A 12384-nucleotide genomic window follows, 5' to 3' on the forward strand; every position below is an offset into this window, starting at 1 on the left:
ATGAACTGTATTGCAGGGTATGATAATTTTATGTCTTTCACATTTTTGATAAGGCAAACATGATCAAAAACAAGGAAAGTAGGATTTTTTTTGCAAATTATTCTCAAATTTTTGCATGATATGCAGCATCTGCTTCAATAAATGTATTAAACTGCTATTTTTAAACATATTTCAGGTCAAAGAAATAGTGCACCTTCTGCAGTTTGAAAATTGGTGTAGGGTATATTGTGTTTTAATCTCAATTGTGATAAACTGCCCAGCCCTACCAGATACCTGATTTCAGGGTTCTTATAATCACTAAGTCAACTCTTTAGATGAATAGAATCAAATAAATAAAATATATAACAATAAAAACAACACAATTTAGACCCTAAAGTCTTGCATTAAAGACTTTTTAATACATTTTAAAATGCGTAATTTTGGCTGAATTGATTTATCACCTTTTAATACCTTTAAGACCCTGTAGGCACCCTGATACTATTTAATCATGAGGATATCCTCTGGAGACAATGTATGTATAATTCTCTCTTTGTAAGACTGACAAGACTGGGCTATTGTCCCACGGTCAATGGCTTTATATAAAAGCATATGTCCAACAAAAATGTCGGCTGATGATGAACTGGTGCAACAAAAAAGCACTTAATCAACAAGTGTAACAAAAAAGGACTTAATCAACAAGTGTTGGTTCAGAAAAAATGATTTACATCGTATCTTGGCTGCTTTGTAATGTCATAACTTTGTTCTATAACGGATCAATAAGAGTAGAAAGGCTGCATGAACTATCATCATGTTCCTAATTCATCAACAGTCAGCAGACATCTACAGGGAACAGTGTGCTCTGTGTTCTTCCTGATAAGGGTTTGACAGTTTGAATGGGCTGTGAGCAGAGCACAAGAGAAAAGGTGAAACAGGGATTGCAGCGAGGAGAACACACGCCAAGAGCTCTCGTGATGTCTCTTATCATCCATCAAAAGAAAGTGAAAAGGTTAGGACTGGCTGCATAAAAGCTGCACAGAAGCCTTATGAAGCTTTGGCTGATGAAAAATATGACTGTATATAAACACAATGCTGTGTGTGTAAAGAACTAAATGTTTCAAGATCATTCAGAACATTTTCTAATCTAATAGAAGTGATCCAATGCAAATGAAATCTGTGCACTATGAAGAAGAAATAGAGAAAAAACATACTCTCCCAGACACAAACCTTTGCGTAGGCGTGAACAGTCCACAGTCCCAATAGTGTTGCTGCGTAAAGCCTTATTCCCAGCACTAGTAGGCACACAGTAGTTTCCGTCTGTCTCTGAGGCTGAGCGGGGCACATGATAGGTGTCCGTAGGTGAACGCTCAGCAGGGGGAGGTGGGGGTCCTGAGGTTGAACTGAGCGAAGGCTTGGGCGGTCTCGGAGGGGGTACTACATCGCCCCCTCCCTCGGTGCCTCCCACACCCGTCGATGCGGACAAAGTGCGGGGCACCTGGTAGGTACAGTTTGCGCCAGGTGTAGGCGGGATATCATAACTGATGGAAAGGTTTCGCATCTGTGTCTCCATTGAGGCCTTCCGCGACGGCGTGTTGAAAACGTAGAGCTCGGAGCCTTCCCCGCTGTCGGGGTTGGCTGAGGGGGAGGAGGACGACTTCGGGAGCAGCACAGTGTCCTGGGAGTAGCTGCGGGGGAGGTGGTAAAGGCCGCTGTCTGTCGAGAGCGAGGCACCGCGCGATGGAGGCGAGTCGTAGATGGATGAGGCAGAAGCAGGGGCCGGGTGCAGTGGGAAGAAGCCGTTGTGTGAGGTGTGTTTAGCAGAGGAGGTGGAGGAGGTGGGCGTGCGGTGAGAGGGGAGGTTGTCATTCAGGTCTGTCTCTGAGGAGGTAGACTTAGAACACTCAGCATGGGCTCTGAGAAGAAAATACACATACACATTAGAGAATTTCAAACCCAACATTCAATCAGGAGAACTGAGAATTCCATCAGTCATGGTAAGCCTTCACAGCACTGTCTGCAAGTCACAGTTAGTCACTCAAAGTTATTGCAGACATCTCTTAGCACGTCTGTCAGTATTAGCATCATTTTTGGGTGGAATGACAGACTGGGGTCCTCTGCCATTCAAGGGTAAATTCTTAATGTGCATCTAAACACAAAATCAGTACAGTTAGGGAAAACACAACTCACTTAGCTCTGATTTTTTCAAGAGGACTGTTCAACATTCAAGCGCATAGGTTCATGCACAAGAGTTCTATAAAAAAAAACATGTAAAATCTACACAAGTATGTAGTACAGAACAGTGCAAGAGTTTGTGTGTCTCTTTTTAAACACATATGTAACACTCCAAACAACCAAGCAGTTCCAGCTGGATGGCTGGCCACTCACAGACTAGCCTGGGGAGGAAGAGTCTTGCTCTCACACTCCTCCAGGAGTAAATACTCTTGGTCTCCCTCCAATGGAGAGTGAAGCTGTTTAGAGCTACATAGCACACAGCAGAGACAAGGACAGCAGAGAGTGGCAATAGAGATAAATGTAAATGTAGAAGAAATGGGCTGGATAAATGTACAGAAAGTTTTATGTAACAGCTGAAGATGAAGCTTCACACATACAATATGGACATACAGTCACACAAACAAACTCACCTGTTGGGTTCAGGCTTTTTGCTCTCACAGTTGACCAGCCACAGGTAATCCTGGGGCTCCTCTGAGCTTGACTGAGAGTCCAGGTGTCGCACGCTGACTGGCTGATATGGAGGGGGCACGTTGGTCAGCACTGCTGCTGGACCCACAATATTACCCAGTGCTGGGTGAGGGGGGGTATCCACTACCAGGCCTCCGATGACCGACTGGTGAGCAGCTTTAGCTGCTTCTGCAGGACATAAAAAAGAGGGATTGTGTTAACTTTCTTATGAATGGGTGTATGTTATCTCCTTAAGCATGTCAAAAAATGTGTACCAACACTGAAAGGTCCTTTATGATTACAGGGTTTTCCCTCTACTGACCATGCTGAGTCCGTTGCTGCCACTTAATTAATCATCACCTCTAGTGACACCAAAGGGATACATGCGCTTTAATGGAAAAAAGCCCTAACCTTCAGATCCAAATGCTTAAGCATAAAAAAGGCAATGTCATGACTGTAATTTAGCCCTTATTTGATCACAAAGGATAAGGGATGCACAGATGCATTGGTTTAATAGTGTATCAGCTGATAATGGCTCTGGTGACCAACATCAACCATCAGGAAACAACGTGGCATGAGCAGATGTCAGTAGAAGATGTTTTTCTGCCTTGTTCTATCAATTTTTACTTGCATTCTGCACACCTAACTGCTGATTTAGAGAAAGGTTTGGACTTACCTGTAGGACAAACTCTGATTTCATGGGTAAATATGAGAGAAAATGTTGGCATGGGAGTATAAAACCAAAAGATATACAAAAAAACATCAGTTCTGCTCTGTTTTGATTTAAGATGATATGCCATCAGCATTTGTCAGACTTGGACTAGAAGATGTCAATGAGTGACTGGTCAGACTAACACATTATGCAGAGGCTTTTTGAGAATAAACACAGAATAATAAAGCACATAATGGATTACCATTGACCAGAAATTCCCTTATACGGAAGAGTATTGGGGCCACTGGAAAAAAAAAAATTTGATGAATTTTTTTTTTTCACTTGTGAGAAAAAAGTCAGAATTCTGAGATTAAAGTCAGAATTCTGAGAAAAAAAAGTCAGAATTCTGACTTTATTCAAATGAAAAAAAAAGTCTCAAATGTTTTTTTTTTCAGAATTCTGAGATTAAAGTCAGAATTCTGACTTTAATCTCAGAATTCTGACTTTTTTCTCAGGATTCTGACTTAAATCTCAGAATTCTGACTTTAATCTCACAATTCTGACTTTAATCTCAGAATTCTGACTTTTTTCTCACAATTGAAAAAAAAAAAATTATCTCAAAATCTTTTTTTTCAGTGGCCCTAATACTCTTCCGTACCCTTAAGCTAAGCATCAGGTTGTTTAAATTTAAAAGTCTGATGAAAGAGTAAGCAGAAGACTATCCTGGATATCAATGTAGGGATTTGTTGGGTATGTCCTTTTGCATTTCCAGTATTAACCATATCACTGAATGAGAAAATATTCAAACAAAAAAAAGAGGGTGCCCAATTAGTGCTCAGAGGTTCATCAGAGGGGACATAAAAAATAGAAAAACATGTCATGTGTTGATGTAAAATTGGAAAATAAGGTGCCAAAATATAAGATCTATTCCAGGAAAGTATCAATCTTTAAATGCTATCAAGGATACCTTCCAAAATAATAAATCTTTTAGTTGGTTTAGACTGACATATAAAAGAAAACAAGAGTGAGAAGTATAAAAATCCAACTTAAATAAACAGATCCCTTAGTTGCTTAATAAAGTTGGTACTAGATCTCTAGGATTTCAATACAATCCAGTCAATATATTGGATTAATTTCTCCAAATGACCTTGGTCAACTTCTGTTTTTCCTGTTTAAGTGTAAAATATGCCAATTTACATTTTTAGATTTCTACTAAGCTTTAATGTAAAATTCAATTGCTCCTGTTATGGAACACTTGAAACTCACTGTCCAAATCCATATAATAGCAGACAGTTATCAGCTGCCTTTCTGACTGGCATTACATACCGTTTAATTCACTAGTGCTGGAAAACTGTGGACTGTTCTCTCCATGTAAGGAGTGAGTCTCTGCCTCAGGGGAAGGAGTTCAAGTATCTTGGTGTCTTGTTCACGAGTTAGGGCAAAAGGGAGTATGAGATTGACAGGCAGATTGGTGCAGCGTCAGCAGTACTGCAGGCCAGGGTATATGCAGAAAATCTGACATCAAATTTAATACTTCTCAAGACCTTTTTCAAAACCCCTGTGCTTTTTAAGACCCCATAGCACTTTCAATTTCTAACCCATTTCATTAGCTACATGGTTTTGTGCTACCTCTAGGATAAAAATGTAACAATATAGAAAAGATAATGCCAGTGGTATTTCTTTTTTTATAGTATTTGAATTGAGCTTTCTTAGAGAATTTTGTGAATATAAGGAAAAAGACCTTGGTTTGATACCACAAGGTAGCTAGCTGACAATGCAAGGTCTTTTCTTTTGTTAAATGACCTTGAGTTGCCTAACCACAGTCTTAGAGGAACTTTTTACAAATGTTGCACGTCAGCTCCACCTAGAGATACAGCGGAGCTTTGAGGATGCACTGACAGCTCAGCACTGTCCGATCTGGCATGGATCCAAAAGATTCTCATATGTGATTCAAATAAAATTTTAAAAACAAACAGAAAAAAAAGTTACAATCTCATAGTGAAAATGAAACCTTAAAAAACTACAAATTTTAAGACCTCATAGTCTTGCATTTAGGATTAGTTAAGATTTTTTAAAAGCCTTAATTTTCACTTAATTGATTTATCAACTTTTAGTACTTTAAGACCCAGCAGAAGCCCTGGCAGGCGTTGTGCCGGTCCGTTGTGGTGAGGAGCTGAGCCAGGAGGAAAAGCTTTGATTTACCGGTAGATATACCTCCCAACCCTCACCTATGTTCACTAACTCTGGGTAATGAACTAAAGAACAGGCCGCTGATAAAAGTGGCTGAAATGAGTTTTCTCTGCCTTAGAGATAGGCTTCACATCAAAAGGTGCCAGCTGATGTGGTTGGGCATCTTAATAAGATGCCTCCTGGCCCCTCCCTTTGGGGATCTGCCGGGCACAGATGGGAGGAAGACCCAGAAAGGGCTGGAGGGATCCTGTCTGGTCTGGCAACACTTCAGGATCCCCCAGAGGGAGTTGGAAAGTGTTGCCGGGGAGAGGGATGTCTGGGTTGACTTGCTCAGCATGCTGCAGATTGATCAGAACACCCTGCAGATTGATTTGTTTCCTTGGGAAAACACACTGTACTGTTTGTTAAATTTAGCCCCAAACTAAAGTAGCCTAATTGCATCTCATCTTATCACACGATGGGAAACTTTCAAACATTTTCAGCTAACAACAGAAATCTGTAACCTCACCTCCTACTTGGGTAGACAAATTTGTGGAAACAAAACCTCAAATAAAGCACACTGTTCAGCTTCAGGAGACCACACATGCAACCCTCTTATGGGTGTAATTTGTACTAAAGGAGTGGTCCATACTCTCCTCCTCAGACAGCATTCCCTCAAGATCTCTGCTTTGTCAAACTCAGTTTACAATTGTCTAAGTCTTTTCAAACCTTTCTACTTGACCTGATTGTTGCGCTGCACTCAGAGCCAACATGGCTGATGCATATGCTCGCTGATTTATACTTCTGTTTTCATTCAGCATCGTTCTACTTTTTCTCTCTTTTCTCAGTTCTCCTCCCACTCTCTTCTATAACTGACATGATTTTATCTAACACAAGGTCGTCTTGTTCTCTTCGTTTAAGAGCACATCTCTATCTTTTCAGAACAACATTTGCTGCTCTCCCTCCTCCACTACCTTCTTCATTTTCTCTCTCATTCATTTGTTGAAGCTCAGAGTGCTGATTCATCAAGGAAAAGAGGAAAACCCCCTCTTCTCATGTAAGTGGTCCTTCCCCTAATGCTCCCCACCTCCTCTATTATCTGCCGAGCCATGAAGCACTAAAGCGTGGCCACACACAACACAAGAGTGGGAGTTAGGTCTCACATATGGAGAAGTGTGAGCAAGTGCACAAGGGAGACTTTCTTTTATAATAAGAACTATGAAGCAGGTTTGATACTAAATATTTGCCTGAAGACCTAGTTTCTCCTTGAATATGCTTGTTGTTTGTTTTCACGTTATTTAACGGCTAGTTTCAATAATCCTGTTAAAGGAGATTGATGAATGTTGGGATCAGGGTAGCCCAGCCTTACTTCCTCTGTAAAAGAGACAGAGAAAAAGTCAAAATACTCAGCAGAGGACAACCTTGGAGCAGCATAATCAGTGGCTGGGTTGCCAGGTTTGAAAAGTGCATTCTTCAACAAAAAGAACCTCAGTGGCTAGTATGTCAAACAACACATGGGTCAATTTTTTTGCCAGTTCTCATCAAACTGAAAAGCTAAACTTAAGTTAAAAAAAAGGCAATCTTTTTAATACTTAAGATGCAAATAGTCATGCCTAAAAGGCTTTAAGACACTGAGACAGTTAGAGAAAACTGGGATATGTTAAGAATAAAATAAAGGCAGAGAGAGTTGTAGTGAGAATGACTGGCACACAATGCTTTGATTATCCAGTACTGGGAACAAGAGTAACATGAGCTGCTACATAACACATGGATCAACACATGGATCATTAGACCTCAGTGAGAACTTTGCTGAATAGAAGCATTATAGCACATTCAGATGGTTTACCTAACTCCCTCTTCGAAGGGCATCTGAGAGGTAGTGGTATCAAAAGAGTAGCTAACGTACAAAAACTAGTCTATGAAAACTTTTGCACTGTTCCATTATTTGCTTTAAATCAGCAGCAGTCAGTAGTTACACAAGACTTTAGCTTTTGTTTTGTTTGTTGCATTGTTGTTTTTGAAATGAAGACTGCCATTGCATAAAACTGTGGTCAAGAGTGGCAGCTGTGGTCCATGATATACTGATTTGTTGAAAGTCTGTATATCACTTTTGAATTAAACATATTACAGATTGCTGTTTACAACTATGTGTAGCAGCTGAATGACAAACGGCTCTTGATTTGAATGATGAAAACAAAGGTAATCAAAACAACAAAACCATGGATTGTTCTGGGAGAAATAAGACCTCTGGTGACTGGTTGGCACATGGCAATCTCTATAAAGATAGCCTTAACGCCTTGAGGAAAGCTGAGCTCAGAGTTACGGTTAAATTTAAAGCCCTTCCTGATCTTCTTTCTCCACTAAAAAGTAAAGAAAATCCACTAATGTTTGTTTAAAGCTGTTTAAGTCACTGAATTTTCTAACTCAAATACTCTAGCAAGGACAGGGGAGAGGCAACAAAGGATGGGGCGAGAGCAGATGAGACCACATAATGGCCAGATCAGGCTATACCATCTTTTTGAGTGTCATTGCAACTGTGCGCAAGTTCATAGGTCGTCAAGGTGGCAAGTCTACCAGTGTCAAACATAGCTACTACAGAAGCGCTGTGCGTGATACTAACAGTCAAGTGCACTGAAAAGAAAAAAGCACAAACAACTGTCCCTATGCAGTGATAAGAAGAAAACATGGACTAGCTATCCCTTAAATAGAACTTGAGGTACGAATGTGGTATGATGTCAAGAAAATTAGACCAGTTAGCCTAACAACGCAGCTAGGCTTTGCTGCATGCTAACAGAAGATCTCCAGAGGACAGAAAGATTGGGTGTGGAGAACTGTATAACGTCACTTTGGTAAACAATGATTAAAAATCACAGAGTAAATGCTATCCTATTACGTAGGCATCAGGATACAAGTTGACATCAGGTCGATAAAGGAAAGAAAAATTATGACATGTCGGTATCATCAAAGGATGGTCATGGGATGCCTTGGATGCATGCACTCATTCCAGACCTTTCTAGTTCAGTCCTATCATTTAACGATGGACTGAGACAATATAATCAGGCCAAAATCTGGTTATCAAGCCTTAGGTCATATCATATACAAATGATATAGGCAAATTTCTATAGCCAAAATATTGGTTATAAATATCTGCTGATATTTTACTTTCTAGCAAACATCTGCTGATAGCAATGTCATGCCAACAATATTGTGCACCCCTAGCAAATAAAGGTTGCTTAAATGATCCTACATTCATTATTTTCTAAAGTAGAAACATTGAAAATATTGTTCCTTCAGGTTTTTTTGGCTTTTTATAAAACATGAACTGGTAGATATCAAATCATGCATCTTGACCTATAATGATTTGGTGAATGCAGAAAGAGATCTGATCCAATCTTTCAACTCAGACTGAACTGGATAAAGGCTGTGTTTGAATGTGAATCCTTACCATCATCAGTGGGGTTAAAACCACAGATGTCGCAGATACAGCGAACCCACTTGTTCATCTCGTCTTCAGTGTCAGCCACCAGGTAGAAGACACGGTCAATGGTCTTAATGTCGAATATGAAACTGTGCTCCAAGTCCTTCTTGTTGAAAGTCAGCCCGGCATCCACCTGAAGAGGCAACAAACAGTGAGGAATCAGTCAAAAAAGGATCTAAAAATCAAACAGCCAAAATGTAGACATGAGTTTCAGCATGAACAGAATTTCTAATTACTTTCTATCATATGAGAGTAAATTGAATAACTTTCCATGTTTTCACTTTCAGATCATTAAAACAAATTATATAAGGTACTCAGTCTTGGGCTTGAGAAAGTTGTGGTCAGTTTCACGATTACCACACATTTATAATTATACATCTTAATGTAAATAATAATGAGTTAAAGCCCTGGTAAATAGTGTGTAAAATGTAATCATAATTTGGACAGGATACCAAATCCTTGCTTGGATAACTGAGTTAAAGTTGCATTTATAAGACAGTTTTTCCCCAAAACATAAACATATGGTGTAGGTGTATGAGTGTGATTTCAGACCAAGTTTTTCTTTGGTTTACTACAGCAGTAAAGTGTAACTGGGACCCTATGTTGTCCAGTAGTCCTAATGAATCATACCTGCTCACACAAGTTGAGATCAATCACGCGGATGGGCTTCTTGGCATGGTCATTCTTGTAGTACTCTAACACGTCTGGGTCGCCTGTCAGACGGCCACTGCGAAGAACAAACCACCGCTTCTTCCATGCCTGCAGGGTGAGCAGAGAAACAAGGCCAAAGGTTATATGTGTGTTCTCACAATGACGGCTCCATTCCCAACTGACCACGGGCTGGCCCAAATGCTTTATTTTTTCAGTTTAGCCAATGTGGGCTAGCATAGCTTGGGTCTCTGTGTGCATTCTCCACCAGCTGCAAGAGCCAGAGAGAAGAGGCCTGAACCAGAAAAATGTGTCTGGGATAACCAGAACAAAAGCCGCATAGTTTGGTCTAGCACCCTGAATGGGATTTAGAACTAAATCAATAAAGAGAAATGGGCAATTAAGTCTTTTCTAAATCATTCTAAGCAATACATCTCTTGTAGGTGGGATGTTGATGATTTATGGAAGTTTAAATTTATGGAAATTTAAGATGCCCAGCTGAAATAAAAATCCATACAGAGTCTGATCTTGTTCAAATATCATGTGCAGCATTCATATCATGTCTTGTTGTCTAAAAGATAAAAAGGTCAGTGAAAGTTAGGAGCCTTTTGTGGCTTTAAAAAATAAATATCAAGCCAGAGGCAGAACAGTTTTGCTGCTAAGCTAACAGAGTGCTGGGTTTTCCAACTCATGGTGTTTGTAGTTTTTTATTTAGATCATAACCTGCAGCAATTCATTTAAATATAGACTGGAGTAATTTGTGATGTTTTGATTTGGGAGAGTCATGGATTATGAGCATTTAGTTTCTGACTTAAAATAAACTCCCCTTGAGACACTGAAGAGACTTTTCTGAGAAACTGCAGGGTTTCATGCGAGATGAGCAATACTGATTTGGATGCATTTCCAACAGCTGCATCATATATGTGTGGGCACTATGTACACTCAGACAGAATAGAGCAGCATTTATCTAAAAAAAAAATGTGCCCAGTAATGTGAGTACAAACTCAGCAGTGGTTGTTTCTATCAGATTATGTCAATCATTTTAAAGAGATCAGAAAGTGTTCCACCAGAATATGAAGAATGAAAACTGAAATTTTGCCGCTGTTGTTTTGGGGTGTGATTTGGACTGTATTAATAATCTTGTGTGCTTGAGTTTTTCTTTATCCCTTGGCTGTTATTCCCTCTACAGGGTGTCCTTTGTTAGAGGGCCAAGCCCTGCACTGAGACAGCATGAAGAGCGTCAGACCTTTCCCTCCACAAACAGAACGAAGAAACAAGCAGACCTGCAAAGCCCCCATATTTAAACTGCAGGCAAAGCATACAGGGATCACATGGACAAACAACGCTAAAACAATAAACAGCACACACAGTGTTACACAGATAAAGAAAACACTGTTCACATCCCACACTGACATACTGCACTCACACATGATGCACGTTTCACACACTGCAGTTCAAAAGGACTATTATATAATCGCACACACAGTCCAATGAGGCTTAGACATATTAAGTATACATCCTTTAAGACCAGGCCAACTTAAATAGAAAATTTTACTTTGAATGTGCAAAAACAACACTGATGGGTCTGTGTTGTGTTGGTGGGACAAAGACAGTGGGTGTGGAGAAGGAACCTCTCTCTCTCTCTCTCTTTTTCTCTCTCTCTCTCTCTCTCTCTCTCTCTCTCCCTCTCTCGCTCTCTCTCTGGCACATGACAAAGCAGTCTTGGGTCAAGTTACCCTGTGGGGAACAGAAGGACCCAGAGCTTAGGTTACAGTGAGGCCAGGCCCGCCCAGGGTGAGAGTGTTGACTAAATGGTAAGTTGTACATGCAGAAGACAGAGGCAAGAAGCTAGAACCTGTTTGACAAAAGTGCTTCACAGTGAGGTTGCAATTAATGACTGTTTTGATCATTAACTAATCATTGACTATCAAAACAATTAATCAGTTTTGCAAAAGAATTGAGTGGCACTTATTCAGCTAACTGCATTTAAATTCCACACTATTCTTTCAAATTCAAATGTGCCATAAAAACTCTAAATTTAAACCACATTTTAATGGTTAATGTAAGACAGGTTATTTTGTTTTAATGTGTAGCCAGGTTACTATGGCAACATGGTAAGGGTTTGCTCCACTTAAATGGTAGGAGTGGAAGGAGACAAAGAAATGAAAAGGAGTGAAAATTTCAAGTGTTCTTAGGAAATGTTTAAAGGTGAGGAACTGAAAGTGTAAATGTGAGAAAATCCCCACGTTGCTCTAAGTTTAGACTGTTGAGATAAATATCAGCTGATTTTAAAGAGAGAGATGTCCAAAGTAGCTTCTCTGAGAATGCTTCTACAGTACCAACATGATCAGTAAGGTTGGCTTTACAAACCTCACAGGAAATAGTAATGTTATGCTAGTAGAATATGTCTGAGTGAGTAACACTGCTGTCATGACCAAAGCATGGAGAAAAGGCAGGACATATTTTCAGATTTTGTCATGTGTGCAACAGTAAAGCCAATTTACTCTTAAAGACCCATGTAAGAGTGAAACCATTTGTCAACCCTGTAAGCAAAACTCAGTGACTCTATAGCACATGAATAAAACTGTTGATGATTCCAGGTAAGGTAATGGGCCTGTGCTAGACTGGCCAAACACCACATGATTTTGAGCCCGATTTGAGGCCAGATTTGCGCCCACTGATGATTGTGAGGGCGTATCGCAAGTGATTATTTGTCTGAATACAACAGAATAAATGTATGGTGTCCTCATAATAATCTTGATGCTCCAAATCTCCAAATCGT

At 39.9% G+C, this 12384-nt stretch overlaps 1 protein-coding gene across 8 annotated transcripts in view; it reads right to left on the bottom strand.

Moving 5' to 3' along the window:
• The window catches only part of gab1 (GRB2-associated binding protein 1), an 81318-nt gene that overhangs the window by 17080 nt on the left and 51854 nt on the right, over positions 1-12384 (bottom strand). For all 8 annotated transcript variants that reach the window (XM_041784511.1, XM_041784510.1, XM_041784508.1 and 5 more), the window contains 4 exons: positions 9585-9713; positions 8922-9087; positions 2619-2844; positions 1204-1889 (listed from right to left, as the gene is read on the bottom strand). In XM_041784511.1, coding sequence (XP_041640445.1) covers positions 1204-1889; positions 2619-2844; positions 8922-9087; positions 9585-9713 — 1207 coding nt within the window. The remainder of the gene's footprint in view (positions 1-1203; positions 1890-2618; positions 2845-8921; positions 9088-9584; positions 9714-12384) is intronic.

Source organism: Cheilinus undulatus, linkage group 4, assembly GCF_018320785.1.
Source record: "Cheilinus undulatus linkage group 4, ASM1832078v1, whole genome shotgun sequence".
Classification (NCBI taxonomy): domain Eukaryota; kingdom Metazoa; phylum Chordata; class Actinopteri; order Labriformes; family Labridae; genus Cheilinus; species Cheilinus undulatus.